Source organism: Eptatretus burgeri, chromosome 10 (genome assembly GCF_056783735.1).
Source record: "Eptatretus burgeri isolate ZD-2024b chromosome 10, Ebu_testis_v1, whole genome shotgun sequence".
Classification (NCBI taxonomy): domain Eukaryota; kingdom Metazoa; phylum Chordata; class Myxini; order Myxiniformes; family Myxinidae; genus Eptatretus; species Eptatretus burgeri.
The window spans coordinates 37,297,164-37,315,136 of record NC_140970.1 but is presented as its reverse complement, the minus strand read 5'-3'; the positions used below and the strand labels follow the sequence as shown (position 1 = coordinate 37,315,136).

The following is a 17,973-nucleotide window of genomic DNA, read 5'->3' as shown; positions in this document are numbered from 1 at the left end:
GCATGATGTTAAAAAGAAGGAAGTTCAATGCAGAAGGAGGCCACCAAACCCATCACGCCTGTCCATTTATGCCAATATCTATGTACCCCTCTATCCCCAGTGCTTCTTGGTAATAATAATAAATAATAATACACCACATTGCAAACAATGGTTCAGTAAGTACAAGGACATTAGTACAAGTACAAAATATGCATTATAGTAGGGATGTCAGGAAACCCAAATATTGCAAGTTATCTGAAGTGCTGCACTGTTGAGATCTGATCAGGAGCATCACAATCTAACAGAAGCCTGTTGAGATAAGTCCAAATGCATCCTTGACCACGACATAACCGCTGCATGGGGTGACAGGTCAACGCCTGCTGGACAGGTTGGGTGCAATACCGCTCAGATTGGACAACAGCGAAGGGTTGGGTGCAATACCCCTCAAACACCGCTGAGTTTGATTTGGCATGCTGGAAGAGCTCCTCATTGGTGATCCACATTGGCCAGTGGATGTTGAAAGCCACTCTCAGCGGATGTAAGTGTGTGGCATCAGTCTCCTGCTCAAAAGTCTCAGTCAACGTCCAAGTGTCCACATTGTACAGCAGTAACATCTCTGCAATGGCATGGAATATCTTGCTTCTGAGCTGGTCAGGCAGAGCGGCGGAGTTCAGTTCTGGATTCAGATGCTGTAAAGCTGACCAGTCCAGAGCTGTACATTGCCGGAAGTCATTCAGATTAGGAATGGAGCCACTCATTTAGACAAACCGCGTGTAGCATGTCAGTGAGCAAACAACTCTGGCTTTGTTGCTGCAGATGATTTGAATGTCCAGGTCCAGTGGGATAGTTAATACTTTGGTGGTGGTGGTGTTGATCTGTAGAACAACTGTTCACTGCTTATACCAGGTTGGTGAACATGAGTTGCACCAGTGGCTGAGGATGAAAGAGGGACCAAGTCGTTTGTGTATCCAAGAACTGACAATCTCATCTCCGGATGGCGCCGACTCGTTCTTCTGCACCAATGAATACCATCCTCATCACAAATGTATACCATCCTCAGTGTCCAGCCAATGAGTGTGAAGCAGTGGGATGGAATCCGGGCAGCTGAACACTGACCCATGTATAATGTGATATTCTCTTCATCTAAAAAGGACACAACGCTCTGAAAAACTGACAAAACGCCTTGAAACTCCAACCTGTTCTGTAACTTGTCATAATAAAGCCATGCAACATGTTTCAGTTGAACAAGTTAAAGAGTATGGCAAAAAGTTGGAAAAACCACTTGTGGCATGGTTGGACAGACGGACAGATGGAGAGCAAACCCAGAGGTCCCCTCCGGTGAAACCAGGAGGGGACTCATAAATGTCCAAGAAAATAGCCGATCCCTGGGGTACCCCACTGCTTACATCTTCCCCCAAAATTGTTTTATTACATGGTCAAGGCTCGTGTTAGAACGAGGACACAGAACAGATCAGGGCATAACATAACAAAGGGAACAGCAAGAGAAAGGGGAAACGCCAACAGCAGGGTGGAGGGAAAAGGTAGACGGAGACAGACTAACAAGGGATGCAGGTACTAATGAGGGGTAGGGGAGAACACAAAGGGTGCAAAAGATTGATAAGCAAAATTTTGGGAGGGGTTGGGGTGGTTTAACGGGTGTAGAAAACACCATGGTTTTGGATGAGGGATGACTTGAGATGATGGTATACATCTGACTGGAAGACCTGGAGGGAAGAATGAGAATGAAGAGTGTGGAAGGTGGTACCACAGCAGGAAAATAAAGAGGAATAAATGAATGGAGGTGAACAGTGGTTCTCTTTTGTCAGTTTCACTAGCAGGGGGTTGCTGGTGGACTGTGTGCGTCCTCCGTGTGTCCTGCAAATACTTGGTGGGGACAATGCATGGAGAGGACAGAGGGTACAAGAACATAAATGAAGCAGAAGAGGACAGATAGACCACCGACCTGTCGGCGATGATGAAGAGATAGGCCCATAGACACGGCTTCATCACAAGAGATTCCGATGATCTTGAAAGCCTTGCTTCTCACGGCATCAAGCTGAGCAAGATGAGGCAGGGGAGCCAGCCCAAAGGGGAGAACAGTTCTCCATCAAGCTGCGGATGAAAGCCTTGTTGGTAGAAAGGAGCTCAGGTGTGCCAAGGAAGGACTTTGCATGATGGAGGATGCCCAGTCGGCATCTGGCTTTGGAGGCCAACTTTGAAATGTGGCTTTATCATCTCAAGTTTACCAAGTTGCTTCTTTACATCCTTCACTCTCACTTGGGTCTCCAAAAGCCCTTGCTCACCTTTGAGATAAATACTCTCAGTGATTGGTAATTCCCCTCATTGTTCTTGGGTAAATGGTGAAGCAAAAAGCTATTTAACAAGTCTGCCATTTTACCCTCATCACCAATTTTCCTGTGCTCTTCCTCAAGGGGCCCACACTTTTGTCCTGTTCTTTATCCCTTATATACTTAAAGAATGTCTTCCTAGTGTGTTTAAGATTGTCGCAGCGCTGGTGGTTGACGTTAATCCCCCGACCCAAATGTGGTTGACGAGCGGTTAACACTGCCAGCCTGGACAGCCGAGAGTTTTTTCCTGATTAGGAGGTGGACAAGTTGATCCTCGGGAATTATCACACATGCGGGAATGGGAATGGCGCAATGGCGGAGCGACGGAATAGAGGAACAGAGGGGCTTATACTCGAACCCCACGACAAATACATGGACACAGCAACTTAAAATGAACGGATTTAATGAAAATCAACGAATATTTACAAAGGGCAATAATTTAGAATTTAATAATAATACGTGAGGGAAACTAAAGTCTAAGTGGAGGCGCCTCTGTGCACAGACTTAAATGCAGACAAGGGGAAATGAAATGAAATAAATTCCTCCCTTTAATTCTGGCACTTGGCTTCATCCAGAGATGGTCTTTATGGAACTTGGAATCAAGGCGCTTCGTCCAGCTCGTGTAGACACGCCAAAAATGGCGCTGAGACACCCTTTTGTAGCGGGAACGCACGCCAGGCAATTTGTGAGCGGTATTCAATACCGGGGCTCAGGGACCCCATGCAGCTTCTTCATGCATCGATCGTCCTCACTGACCCACTGCTTTTCAAAATGGCTGCTCTTTTGTCTCTCGACCGCGTGTGTCCCTGACTCCGCACTCGTGCATTCCTTACACCAAACTGAACCAATAAAGCCAACAACCTCTTCGCTTCTTCCACCTCTGGGCATGGCCTGCTCGCCCAAAACCCGGGAGGCGGGGCCTCTGCCCGCTCGGCACATTTTGTTTGTTGTTATAGTTGTCATTGGTATAAAAACGTAACTCTTCCTGGCTGACTTGTAAATTTAAAAAGTAGGAATAGGTCACAGGGGGACAATCATGTAGCGGGGGACATTATCCTTAATCCCTATCTAATTAACACACCCCCCCTTCCCCGTGTGGTGACAAGTAACACTTAAGCTCACAGTTGCCCTACTTAGTTTACATCGAGATGTCTCCTACACGTCCACGGACCAAACAACTCCATTTAATCGTAAGTTTCATCTAAAATTCCTCCATCTACCCCCACAACCGTAACTATATATTGGACCATATATTTTTGATGTGCTATTTTGCCTTGCTGAGTTATTTTCTTAATCAGCCTCTGTGTACTCCTACACTGATACAAGTCTGACTCCAGTCCTTTTTTCTCAATACTTAATTAATGCTTTCTGCTTATTGTTAATACCATTCCTTACAAACCTACTCTTGGTCCCTTTCTGCCACTGCTTTCACCCCTCACTGGAATGGAAGCCTACACATTTGCTCCTTGAAGGTTACCAATTTCTCTGATGCAGAATACCCGTTCATTAGTTTTTCCCAACCTAGAGCACCAAACTTTCTTCCCATACCCTCACTGTTTGTTTTCCTGAAATCCAAATCTCAACAGTATCGTTGCACACACTACATTATGTTGACTTCTCCCAAAATTCTCTCCTCCATCCACCACCTCCACCATAATGGAAGCACCACTTTAAAAAATGTCGAACACTGCACTCCCTCTTGTGGGCTGTTCTACAAACTGACTTAAAAAAGCAATCCTAGACTCTGTCTCGAAAATACACCTTGGCTCTGCTCTTTCCTGTTCCTGGAACCAGTCTATCCCTGTCAAATTAAAATTCACCATCATCAATCGTCTTCCCTTTCCACAGGTATTTTTGAATTACACACATCTGTGGCTTAATGCTTACAGTAAGTCTTTGATTTGATACAGGACAAATTGCTTGTCATATACAGCTGTGTAATGTGTGATGAGGCAAAATGTTTATGCTAAAAGTGAAGTCAAGTAAAAATGTAACAGGTTGTATCGACTTTAACCTGTGTCGAAAGATCACCAGGGTTTGAGAGATTTACAGTAATACTTCCCGACATAGGATTGTCGAGCAAGTATGAGCAGGTTGTACAGGGAGGGACTTTTGTGAATGTTCTCTTACCTCGGATATATAAATGGGAAACAGGGTGGAAGAAGGGGGAAGAAGTAGAACAGCTAGTCAAGAGCACTTTGTTGCGTACCGTGCTGTGTGCATTGCTTGTGATGTACTTTGAAATAAACTCACACTTGGAGTTCACTCACTTTCCACTGTGGAATGATCGCGTGAAAGACAATAAGGTTTTCAGACAAAATATTTTCACATTATTGACATCTTCCCAAATTATCTGAAGCACACGACCTGAATTCCGCTTCGTCAGCTCACATACAGGTAGGTTGGTGAAATTTGTGTTTTCCAAGTCTCTTTTCAGGTCTTGCTCCATCTGATCTTCATCCCTCACTCCCTCCACAGGACCGTCCAGGTGGCACACGTTCTTTCAGAAACTCCCACCTGGTTAAACCTCCAAAATCCAGGCTTACTGCCCAACTCCACTCTTTTGTTCATTTTTTTTATCTCATGCTTGTGGAATTGCATTCCTGATTGGGTTCATTCCCATTCTTCCCTCGAGGGCTTCTATTTGCCAGTACACCTCCACCATATGTCATCCCCCATCCCTCCCCATGACCGTATCTATCATCAATATGCCTCACCTACTTCTCCCCATCAACTTGCATGTTTCCTTCACTCTTCACTCGCCTCAATCTATTCGGTCATCCCCATGGTGTCGCACTGCTACACTTTCAGTATGCTACCTTCGACTCTCTGTCTCTTTCATCTCTTATAACCTCGACCTTACGTACAAAAATAATGTCCCCCTTTGTTTTTTTTTTCCCCTTAATCAGCCACACCATGACTAACTCTTCCTTATGGAGAAAAGTTAAATCCAGATATTGAAAGCTGTTTATGAGTATCATACTAGTAACTAAAAATCTTTTCAATATGATTATGCTGCATATATGATGTGAATACCCAAAAGTGTGTATTGTTTATAACACTGAATATAATAAGATAATTGGAAAGCTATACTCTCATTAAAAAAAAAACACAAGAATGAGAATTATTTTGCAATAAATGTCCCAATGGTGTGCTCGGTGCCAAAAAGAGTAAAAATAACCCGATGTACATCCATGAAGCAAAAAACATGGGTATGCCTTGTGTGCATGCACAATACATCGGAGTTATATACCTGGGATCATTCCAATTGCACTACTGGGCCATGGATCAACACCCAGGCCTGCTGATCTGTTCTGCTTCATCGAATGGCGGTGTATCATTTTATTGGGGTGGAGTCAGGCCAGCTGTCCAGTCAATGGGTGTAAAACAGTGCGGTGGAGTATCAAGGCAGCTGAACACTGACCTATGTATAATATGTGATATTTTATAAGTTTAAAAAGGACAGAACTGTGAAAAATTGACAAAACGCACTGAAATTCGAACTTGTTTTGTAACTTATAATAAAGCCAAGTACTAAATTTCAATTAAATATGTTGAAAGGTATGGGGGAAAAAAAAAATTAATGCAATGATCTGCAGGATACGATAGTCTTGAAGTGCTTCTTTGTTGCCCATCGTTTAACCTCTTATCTGGTGCCAGAGGGGGTCTCAGAGGGACCCCGATGTTTGACCCTTGACAATGAAGTTTCACATCCAACTTCTTAAAATCCACCAGGATTAAGAAAACCAAACATTTTGTTTACCCAGCTTTCACAATCAACCTGTTTGCGGTCCACTGCAGGACGAATGCCTCCTGCAACTCACGTTGGGGGTATTGGAGTTGGTGAGAGTTTTTGCAGGAATTTGGAATTTGTTCAGGGTGCCGAAGATAACTTGCCACCCTTCACAAAATATGCCGGGGGGATTTTTAACATCCACAGTCATGCTGGCAAATGGGACACCCAGCTTAACGTCCTTCTGAGGGATGACACACATTGATGAATTGCCCTGCATGTCCAAGGTGACTTTATAGCTGGGTCAAGATTCAAACCTAAGTTAGACAGCTTAAATGTGAGTACACAAACCTCTAAGCTATCCTACCTCTATCTAAGCTATAATAATTTTGTTAAAGTACCATCATGAACAGCGATTGATTAAAAATGCAAATTGTGTGCAGTATCATATGCATATAGTGTTTTTGAACACTCGTTGTCCTTATAAAGGTGTGGTTTCAAAATCGCCGGGCGAAGTGGCGCAAGCGAGAGAAGTCAGGCAGTGCGCAGAACTCGGCTGCCTCTACGTGTCCTGCTTTGCTTGGCCTGCTACGACCCACATGGCCCATTCCTACGCCGAGCCTCACCTTTCCTGCAAACACCTTCTTAAGACAGCCGGGGCTGGCACGCAGGCAAGCCAGTTACTTCTTTTTTTTTTTGAATTACCTAAAAAAAATTCTGTAGGGCTGAGGGAAGCTGCATCAGTGAGGTTGCCAGAGCATAATGTGACGGTTCATTACTTCTCAAAAAGCTTGTTTATATCACCACTGTAATTTGGCCAAGCATAACCAGATCAAATGAGATCATGAGGCCAGCAGGAACTGCTTGGTTAGTATCTAGGAGTCGAGGTAGTGAATGGCTATCCTTGCTAGTGCTTGCCATCTTGCCTTTCTTGGACAAAGAGAAGTATGACAAGAAGTGCACAAACATGATGATGACAACTCCTGAAGTCTTGCCTGTCCCACTCCTTGGTCTAAACCTTGTGAAGGGCACACTGTTGTGGGATGGCTGCTCGTAAAGGGGTAGAGCATATATAAATACTCACGAGCAACTTAACCGGGAGGAACAATTGACCATTCTAGCACAATATGTACAGACGTAAGGGGTCTCATTGGGATTGGTTATTAGCCTTGTTGATGTCTGGACAATGTTGTATCCAGAGCAGATGTCTGAAGTCCACCACAAACTGCATCATACCGGCTGAATGGATGGTGGCATTGCCATCATGATGCAACCCATCATTACATAGAGATGGTTGGACCACCAAATGCAATCTATGCAATGTTTTGCATATTGTTGTTGCAGACAAGTTGTGGTCTTGTGCTTTTCTGAACATTTTTGTTGTTCAGATCCCTGGCTCATCAGCGTGCATCTTATACTTCAGCAATCTCTAACAGTGGAGGTCCATTTGTATTCAGAGTTCAACTTGCCAAAGAATGCTTTTCCTTACTTTTTTTTCTTCCTTGCGAGTAGACCAAAATGACTCCCACGATGAGAGGAAGTTATCTAATTTTCTTCAGGGATTCAAATTGCTGAGCTGCAGCCATGTACTGTCACTATCATGCCTTTTGTGAAGTTACAAGGCTCTTTCAGCCAATATATATCCCATGAAGTGAATAATGTTTCTGCACTGTGGCTCATACACTTATACAGTATACAACAAACTACTGAGATGAAGCATTATGTGGCCCATCCTAATATTCCTGCAAACTAACAAGGGTACCACCAATTTGTACACTATGCAGTAATTTCACAGAGCATTCATGTGCAAAAATCACTTGACGAGTGGAAGGATATGATCTGCTCGATTGGTGCTTTTTCCAGTGTTATGTAATACTGGCAGGGTATGCGTTGTAGGCAATAACAAACCATGCTTCCCCATCATCTCGGCTAGCTCACCTGCACTTGTTTTTTCATTTCTTTTTTTTCTTTTTACCTTCGCATTCTGCGAAAGGTTATTGAAATGAAGACGAGAGAAGAACCTTCAGAGTGTAGGCTTTATTCCATTTGATTGGAGCCGCTTCTACGGGCACACCAGGAAATACAGACGCAGCATGGAGTACATAAGCAGTAAGGTATACACGCGCAACTAATCACCGCAAAATAAATCAGTATTATATATCAATCAGTATTCTCACCATTCAATGAGCACCAAGTGAACCGCCGACATAAAACGACAATGCCCCTGGGACAATCCCCCCGACCGAGCCGAACCTCAGCTTTATCTCTTCTGTGCTCGAGCCGGGCAACATGTGATCACACGTCACGACCTTCAATTCACCACATTCTCCCCGTCTTTAAAATGTAACTAGAGGCCCAACTAACGCACCATGATTACTTCAGCGCTACAGGAGTATACATTTCAAGCAATGCGAACTATCTAAACTACAGAAGCATACATGCCAAGCAGTGAGGATTATTTTGAGTTGTAGGAGCATGGTCAAGAGCATCGATATATTATGTAGCAAGCATATAGGAGCATGAGCATCGAGGATGCCGATAATCCCCTTTACAGATTGAGTCGGCGAGGGGGTATTATTCGTCGACCTCTCCGGGAGTAGATGGCGGTTTCACTTGAGGAAGGCTTCCGATCCTCTTGGTGAGCCTCGACTCGTGCCGGAGATGACTCCCCGATCGCTCTCGGGTGGAACACGGTAGCTCCGTCGTCACCCTTCTCGGGTGGAGTCCCTAGGGGGGGAACACCTGGGGAGGGGATGTCAGAGGGAGGTGTGCCAGATGGTGGTGTACCTGCGGGAGGAGTACCTGAGGGAGCCAAATGGCGAACCGACACAGTGGTCTCCCTGCCATCCGGGAGCCTGACATGAGCATACTCTGGATTAGTATCGATGAGTTCGACCTCTTCCACCATGGGTTCATACTTGCTTTGTCGTACCGGGCGTTTCATGAACACTGTTCCGGGATGGGTTAGCCAGTTGGGCACCAATTGGCCGTCAACATAACGTCGCTGGTGAGTAAACATTCGTTCGTGAGGAGTTGCATTGGTGGACGTGCAGAGCAAAGAGCGTATGGAATTCAGAGCATCGAGAAGGGTAACCTCCCACCGCTCGGGGCCCAGTCCTCTTGATTTCAACGCCAGAGTTACGGCTTTCCAAATGACTCCGTTATACCGTTCCACCTACCCATTACCCTGTGGGTTGTAACCCGTCGTTCGACTAGTTGCTATGCCGTGCTCTAATAGGAATTGTTTTAGCCCGGCCGACATGAAACACGGCCCTCTGTCTGAATGTATGTACGAAGGTTTCCCAAACATAGCGAAGAGGTCAGACAGACATTTCACTACAGTGCCCGAGGTCATATCCGAGCACGGAAATGCGAAAGGGAACCTTGAATACTCATCAACAACAGTGAATATGTATCTGTTGTCTGTCTCGGTCGGCAGGGGCCCTTTGAAGTCAATGTTTAGTCTCTCGAAGGGAGAAGTGGCCTTGATCAGTCTGCCAGGAGCCGCACCATAGAATCTGGGTTTTAGTTCAGCACAAACAGGGCATGAAGCATTCATTTGTTTAATATCTTCAATAGAATAGGGAAGGTTTTGTCTGTGCACGAAATGTGCCATTCTGGTTACCCCCGGGTGGCACAGAGACACATGGAGGTCTTGCAAAGCCCGACTGATTGTCGCCGAGCAGTAGACCCGAGAGAAGGTGTCTGCAGCAGGGTTTTCCCTCCCGGGCCGGTAGACTATGTCGTAACTATAGCAAGCTAGGTCTATCCGCCATCTCATAATTTTTTCATTCTTTATTTTCCCGTTATTTTTCCCATCAAACATGAATGCCACGGATCGTTGGTCCGTGACGAGCGTGAAGTGGTTTCCCAGTAAATAATGTCTCCATTTACGCAGCGCTTCGACGATCGCGTACGCCTCCTTCTCTATTGCCGAGTGTCTCTGCTCGCTTCCAGAAAGAGTTCTTGAGAAGAACGCGACCGGCCGCCCAGACTGATTAAGCGTAGCAGCTATCGCGTGATCAGAAGCATCGGTCTCCACCACGAAGGGCACTGAGCTATCGATCGATAATACCACGGAATTACTGATATCGTCTTTGAGGTTGTGGAAAGCTGTTACAACAGCGGCATCTGGTGGAAAGTTTTTGCAATGCACTAGGGGATGTATTTTCTCGGAGTATTGCGAAATCCATCTTGCATAGTAAGCGAACATGCCGATCACCCGGCGCATTGTCTGCAGGTCCTGAGGTGGGGGTAGCTCACGAAGTGGGCGCAATCGTTCAGGATCAGGCTTAATCGTGCTGTCGGCTATCGTGTAGCCGAGAAGGTCAATTGACCTTGCCGAGAATACGCATTTCTCGTAGTTGAGAGTCAGATTATATTTTCTAGCAATGCTCAAGAATCTGTCCAGATTCATGTCATGTTCCCCCTGATCCCTACCGCGCACCGTGACATTGTCCACGTAAACAAAAGTGTCTTTGAGGTTTTCATCTGAGATGATGTCGTCCATAACCCGTTGGAAGCAAACTACTCCATTTGTGACACCGAACGGAATCCTCCTGAATTGGAAGAGGCGCCTACCTGCCTGGAATGCGGTGTAAGGTTTGTCTTCCTCTCGGATGGGAATTTGATGATAGGCGCTTCGCAAATCGATGGTGCTGAATATCTTATAATTGGCCATGCGTTCGACCATCTCGTCTATGCGCGGCAGGGGGTAGGCGTCGAGTTGGGTGAAGCGATTGACCGTTTGGGAATAATCGACAACCATTCGTTTCTTATGGTTCTGGCTGCTGGTCACCAACACCTGTGCGCGCCATGGCGAATCGCTCGGTTCTATAATTCCTTCTTCCAGTAATCGCTTGGTTTCTGAAGTGATGAAATTCATGTCAGCAGTGGTATATCGCCGCGATTTGATCGCTATCGGTTTGCAGACCGGCGACAAGTTAGCGAACAGCTGGGGGGACGTTACCTCTGCGGTGGTCAAAGCATTTAAAATTAGACGAGGTTTGCTTCCTCCAAAGGGTATTTCGACGCTCGTGTGCTGCTTGAGGACATTATGACCCAGAATTACGTCTGCGCATAAATCACGAAGCACCAGTACCCTTACATCCCGATGCGTGTACCCTTTTACGTCCAATTCAACATTGCAGTACCCTCGTACGCGGGACTGTAGTGATGTGGCGGCCATGCATACCGTATTGTCTGTCGGGTGGATCTTCCATTTCCTGCCCTTCACTAGCGAGCTGTTGACGAAACTTTCAGAGCTACCGGTATCAATCAGTGCCTCAGCCATATGCCCGTTAATTCGTACGTTGATAATAGCCTTGGATAGATTCCCCGGGGAGGCTGCAGTTAGTTTCTTTTGCGAGTAGAGAGCCGCAGAAGTGGGTTTATTTCTCCTTAGAGTAGATTTACATACCCTGGCATAATGCCCTTTCTTGTCACAATTCATGCATGTGGCATCTCTGGCGGGGCATTTGTGGCGGAGGTGTCTTTTGTACCCACAAAAGAAGCATTTACCAACCGGAGCAGTTGCTGAGGAGTTTGACGTGGTCTGGGTATCCGGCTCCTCTGGTGTTTCTCCATCCCCTGTGTCTGGCTGTGTCTGTGTCAGTGGGGTTCCTTGAGTTTCCACCGTAGCAGCGTTCATTAGCAGCATCGGTGTCCCAAATGACTCAGATTGCTGCTGAGCCATATCCATTGCTCGAGCCTGATCGACTACCTTTTCAAGAGTGGGTTGCGCTTTCTCTAGTAAGCGTTGCCGTATGTGGGCTGATCTAAGTCCTTGGATAAATGCCTCCCGGGTCGCTTCATTTCGGTGTTCCTCGGCGTTTACGGCCCGGCGTTTACGGAAGCTGCCGTCTTTTCCCAGCTGTTTCAGAGCTTGCAGGAACTGATCGATTGTCTCCCCGGCTGCTTGCTTGCGTGTGTTGAGAAGATGTCGTATGTATACCTCGTTCTTGCGCTTCACGTAGAGCGCCTGCAGCACGTCGATCGCTGCTTCGTAGGTGTCACACTCCGAGAAGAGCCTGTATACGCCGGGCGAGACATGATTCACGAGGGCGGCCAATTTGTCAGCTCCTTCTTCGATGATGGTCAGATAGTGTGAGAAGGAACGGAACCAATGCGACCATTTCATTTCTGAGTCAGTCGCGTTTGGGTCTGCGTCGAACCTCTCTGGTTTGTAGATCTTGTCCATCGTTGGTTGAGAGAACCGAGAAAACCAAATGGAATAAATTGAAATGAAGACGAGAGAAGAACCTTCAGAGTGTAGGCTTTATTCCATTTGATTGGAGCCGCTTCTACGGGCACACCAGGAAATACAGACGCAGCATGGAGTACATAAGCAGTAAGGTACACATGCGCAACTAATCACCGCAAAATAAATCAGTATTATATATAACTCAGTATTCTCACCATTCAATGAGCACCAAGTGAACCGCCGACATAAAACGACAATGCCCCTGGGACAATCCCCCCGACCGAGCCGAATCTCAGCTTTATCTCTTCTGTGCTCGAGCCGGGCAACATGTGATCACACGTCACGACCTTCAATTCACCACATTCTCCCCGTCTTTAAAATGTAACTAGAGGCCCAACTAACGCACCATGATTACTTCAGCGCTACAGGAGTATACATTTCAAGCAATGCGAACTATCTAAACTACAGAAGCATACATGCCAAGCAGTGAGGATTATTTTGAGTTGTAGGAGCATGGTCAAGAGCATCGATATATTATGTAACAAGCATATAGGTCATTGGTAAAGGTGCTGTCACAACTTGACGATTTAGCCAGCGTATGCCGACTTTTGAAAAATTTGTCTAAAACGCTCGCACACGTCAAATACGTTATGGGTAAGTTTTGTATACGTTAAGAGCACGCTGAAAAACACTGCCATACATCGTAGTACGCTGGCTTTCATCGTTGTACTTTGGGGTTGTCCTCAAATTTTAGCACGCTTGAAATTTTACGACGTATGCCGGCGTATGACTCGCACGATCCGCTACACTGGCCATAAGTTGTAGGCACGTTATGCGATCGTTGACACATGTCGACACACGTTACTTGTAAGTTACTCATAAGTCGAAACACATCGAGCTAATGATTAGCGTACCCAAAACTTATTTATAACCTATGAGTAACGTGTTGTAGGCATGTTACACGATCGTTGACACTCGTCGAGGCACGTTACACGATCGTTGACACACGTCGAGGCACGTTACACGATCGTTGACACACGTCGAGGCATGTTACACAATCGTTGACACACATCGAGGCACAGGCACGTTATGCGATCGTTGACACACGTCGACACACGATACTTGTAAGTTACTCATAAGTCGAAACACGTCGAGCTAATGATTAGCGTCCCCAAAACTTATTTATAACCTATGAGTAACGTGTTGTAGGCATGTTACATGATCGTTGACACACGTCGAGGCACGTTACACGATTGTTGACACACGTCGAGGCACGTTACACAATCGTTGACACATGTCGAGGCACAGGCACGTTATACGATCGTTGACACATGGACACATGTTACTTGTAAGTTACTCATAAGTCGAAACACGTCGAGCTAATGATTAGCGGACCCAAAACTTATTTATAACCTATGAGTAACGTGCTTTGAACCTATGTGTAACGTACCTCCAACGCATATTGATGTATGTAGACGTATTTGATTGACGTCTTCCGGACGACCACGGAACTTACTGAACGTGTTTATAATTTACAGCTACCATATAATGGCGTATTGCCAGCGTTTAAAAAAAAAAAAAACAACAACAACAACAACAACTTCAGATATTTCATTACGTGCCTTCAGGAAGCCAAGGAAAAAAAAAGAAAATGTGCCTTGACGGAGAAAATAAGTTTCGGGTATGCTAAACATTAATTACCTCGACGTGTTTCGACTTATGAGTAACTTACGAGGAACTTGTGTCGACGTGTGTCAACGATCGCATATCGTGCCTCCAACTTATTCCCAGCGTAGTGGAACGTGTGAGCCATACGGCGAGTATGTCCTAAAATAATCAGCATGCTTGAAATTTCACGACGTACGAGACATACCACGAAATATGACAGCATACCTCATCGTTTTTCAGCGTGCTCTTAACATATACACAACTTACCCATAACGTATTCGACGTGTGCCAGCTTGATTCGGCAAATTTTTCATAGGTCGGCATACTCTGGCTAAATCGTCAAGGTGTGACTGCGTGGTTGACACTTTCAATTTTCAGGCGGTTATGATTTAAATCGGCGTGCGGAAGGTTTTTAACAGGCTACGCCACGAGTTCGTCGGCGATACGTGCAGCGCGCTATGCCTAAGTTAAACTATCGTTGGGCATAGGTTGTGAACGCCGACAACAGGCTAAGCATTCGTTGGTATAAATTACCTATAAGACAACGAAACGTTCTGTGCCCGTTACTATGTTATGCATACGACCAACACGTTATGAATACGACCAAAACTTTAAAAATAAAAACATCAAAATTTCAGCGTACGTCAACGTTTTACATACATTTTTATACGTTGCCATTGCTGGCTAAATCGTCAAGGTGTGACAGAGCCTTTATAATGAGCTTTATATATTAGATGAGCTATGAGAGACTATATTAAGCATGGCAGGGGTGGGGTGGGGTGGGATTAGTTGAGATAATTGAAATTGTCAAAAGCAAGAGTAGTGGGAAGGTTGAGTGGGTGAGAGGATGGTGGGCAAATGTGGAAGCAATGAAAAGAGAACTCCACAGGGCATTACCATAGGCTACCACCTCAAAGGGCAAGGTGCAATGATCATATTAACTTCGTTTTTTTTCACAATTTTACATTCTAACACCAGTCTTGGACAGCACTATTTCTCAATTGAGAAACACTTTCTATGTAACAAAGGGTAAAAGCCAAAACATTTTGACGAAGTTGAAGACATGCATTTTAGCCTAAAAGCTAATGTAGATGTTCCATCAAAGATAGGAAAAGCTTGTGAAACAAAACTCATGCACCATGGCCCAAAGGCCAAAATGCATCGTTATACAAGGATTCTTTGTGATGGTCAATATGAAACTTAAGGGTGAAAAAGAAATGTGCCTGCTTTAAAGCTAAAGAACACCGTAAACGCAAGGGTGGTGAAAAACAAAGATGCAATGGTACGAGGAATAACAGTTGAAATAGAAAAGGGAACTGGAAAGCAAGTAACTACAGAAGGAGAAAATGAAAAAAGGTGTTGAGAAGTGTGCAAAGGTTTACAGCCCATGCCTGACTAGCAAAGACTGACCAGCAAAGATGTGCTTTACAGCCCTTGCCTAGCAATTGTACAGGTTCTATGATCCCATCCACATCGCCAGATGTTCAGTTCTCCCAGAACCGAAACGTGTGTCAAGAGGAAAAGAAAAGCACAGGTTACCAGAATGCCACCATTATCCAACAACCTTTTAATCCAGCCATCGCACATCAGGCCTGTCCACGCATGCGCAGACGCAACATCGCAATTCATCACAATAAGCACAAACATGGCGGCATCAAGTTGCTCACCTGCTCCACTGCACAATCAATTTTGCCTCCACACTATCCACGGAGGATATTATAGCACATCACAGTTTAGCCACTTCTGGAATCATCTATTTGGTTGAAGATTGTATCTTTTGGGCATTTATATGTGACAATGCACAAAGTGCTTTCTTTTGTTTCTCCATTTCCACTCAAAATATTTCATGAGCTATTTCTTTGCTTCATTGTTACTTCAGGAGTTTTCTTTTATGGTGAATATTCGTATAAAGTGTTGCTTTTATTGAAGAGCAGAAACACGTCACTCAATGCTGTTTATCTTCCACATACCGGGCACATTATATGTTCATTCTCCTCAATGGGGCTGACATGATGTCCTAGATGTACGCACAATCACCTCCGAGCCATCTAGCCTGGGTTTGAATCCCGACCCAGCGATAAACTGTCATCCTGGTGTTTCATAGGCAGGGTGATTCATCAATGTGTGTGCCGTCCCTCGGATAGATGTTAAACTGGTGTCCCATCTGCCGACATTAGTTGATGGATGTTAAAAATCTCGTGGTGTCCTTCATAAAAAGTCGGGGAGCCATTGCCGGCACCATGGCCAACTAACAAATACCTGCCCTAACTACTGTTTTTTTCAACACCAGGGATAGTGTTGTCCCTGGGTTAACTGTTGAGATGAAAACACTCAACAATATCACTTTTTACAGTCCAAATCGCTCACTTCAGGAGAGCGATGGCAAACGACCCAGCATTCAGACCCTGGGCTAAGAAACTGCTTCAGCAGAAGCACCGCTCTGTCTCACATCACAGAGTATGGTTCTGTTCTGTTCTTGTGCATGGCAGCTTTGGCTGCTGGGTAGCTATCATTTATTGGAGTGCAGCTGTGCCACTGATGCTGTGCCCATCTACCAGTACAATAGTACTCATTTTGCCGACAGTGACAGCATATTTATTTGGAATAATTTGATGCTCTGATAACAGCATTAAAAAACAAAGACAAAACCTTTCTCTTTAGCTTACCAGGAATATGCTTATTGGAATACATTTGATGACCATGCATAAATTGGTTAATTTGCGACTCCCTCTCGTCTACGGTATTCTGCAGGTTTCTACCCTTCACGGCCTCGACCCTCCCAGGAAAGGCTGAGGTCGGCACAAAGACGCCCCTGGTACTGGATTCGCTCTCCAGCTCACTGACAGTCTCCCGAGCACCAGTATCTGGCACTTTGGCCGATCGCCGAGCATCAAGCATTGCGGCATTGCGGTTGCGTGCCCGGGAGCATGCAGCACTGCTGGCACGAGGCGTGTGCTGAATTCTTACACCTCATGAGAACGAGCGAAGCAGTTAAACTTGCAGTTACTGCCATCTCATTGCGACCTTAATTTGCCATCTCACAATGGTTCAGCACAAGAACATTACATTGGAGGAATGGAACTAACATGTAACTGTGAAACATTCAGGGGCATCAACGCAATTTTACTTTAATCACAGCATTTGTAAATACATTGATAGCTGCACGGGTTACATCAAAACGCTTTACAAATGACTTGATTTTGTATCGACTCAATCTTTCCTTCAAAATTTACAACGTGTTGTTATTTTACTAACATAATGAGATGTCAAGAGAAAAATAATGTTCTTGTGTATACCTGTATATTACATTAAAAGCAATATGTCTAATTGTCTTACAATAGAGGGTAATACAAAATTGTATGTACATTCCAAAACAGTGCTATTTCATAAAATAAGTAATGTGCCATTTTGGGAATAAAAGGTGTTTATATAGAACTGAGCAAGAATTTTAATTCCCGGATCCAAAAATTGTCATAAAAAGTTTTCCTATATTCTACGAGGGCAATGTTTTCATCTCAACTCTTAACTCATGATTCTGTGATTTCATGTTCAAATCTTTCATGCAATGTTAATTTGTCTATTAATATCTATTTCATTCTTATAAAAGTATACTGTTCTCTTCTCATGCCAATGTCTTACATGTAATATATGTATAAGCTTTCGGCACATTATAAAGTGACATATGTTGCAATGGTGAACTACCAGGTGGTTACGGAGTCAAATGTCCCACCCGCACGATCTCCTTTTAGCAACAACCTGCTGAAAGAGACTGCGCACTGTCAGCCGGTGAAAGCCAAAGAGGTCTTTACTTCGGTATCTGGTGCACAGAAAACTCTAACGAGAATCTGCCACTGTGATAGCGTTCTTCGGGGTTCGCTCGGCCAATGTATTAACAAACGTGATGAGACCCTTACGGGCATGGCAACAAACTCCAAAGGTCATGCAGCTACCCATATTGGGATTATAACGCCATTGAACCGAACCACACACAGCCAACACACACCAACGTTGGAACAGGTTTTAATAATAGTGAAGGAAGAACA

The 17,973-nt window shown here is 44.9% G+C and overlaps 1 protein-coding gene across 1 annotated transcript in view; it reads left to right on the top strand.

The window, feature by feature from the left end:
* Positions 1–17,619, top strand: part of LOC147018336 (aristaless-related homeobox protein A-like) — a 39,760-nt gene extending 22,141 nt beyond the window's left edge. Inside the window, exons 3-4 of the mRNA XM_085897893.1 lie at positions 6,550–6,731; positions 16,682–17,619. Coding sequence (XP_085754019.1) covers positions 6,550–6,731; positions 16,682–16,889 — 390 coding nt within the window. The 3' untranslated portion in view covers positions 16,890–17,619. The remainder of the gene's footprint in view (positions 1–6,549; positions 6,732–16,681) is intronic.
* The last annotated feature ends 354 nt before the right edge of the window (positions 17,620–17,973 follow it).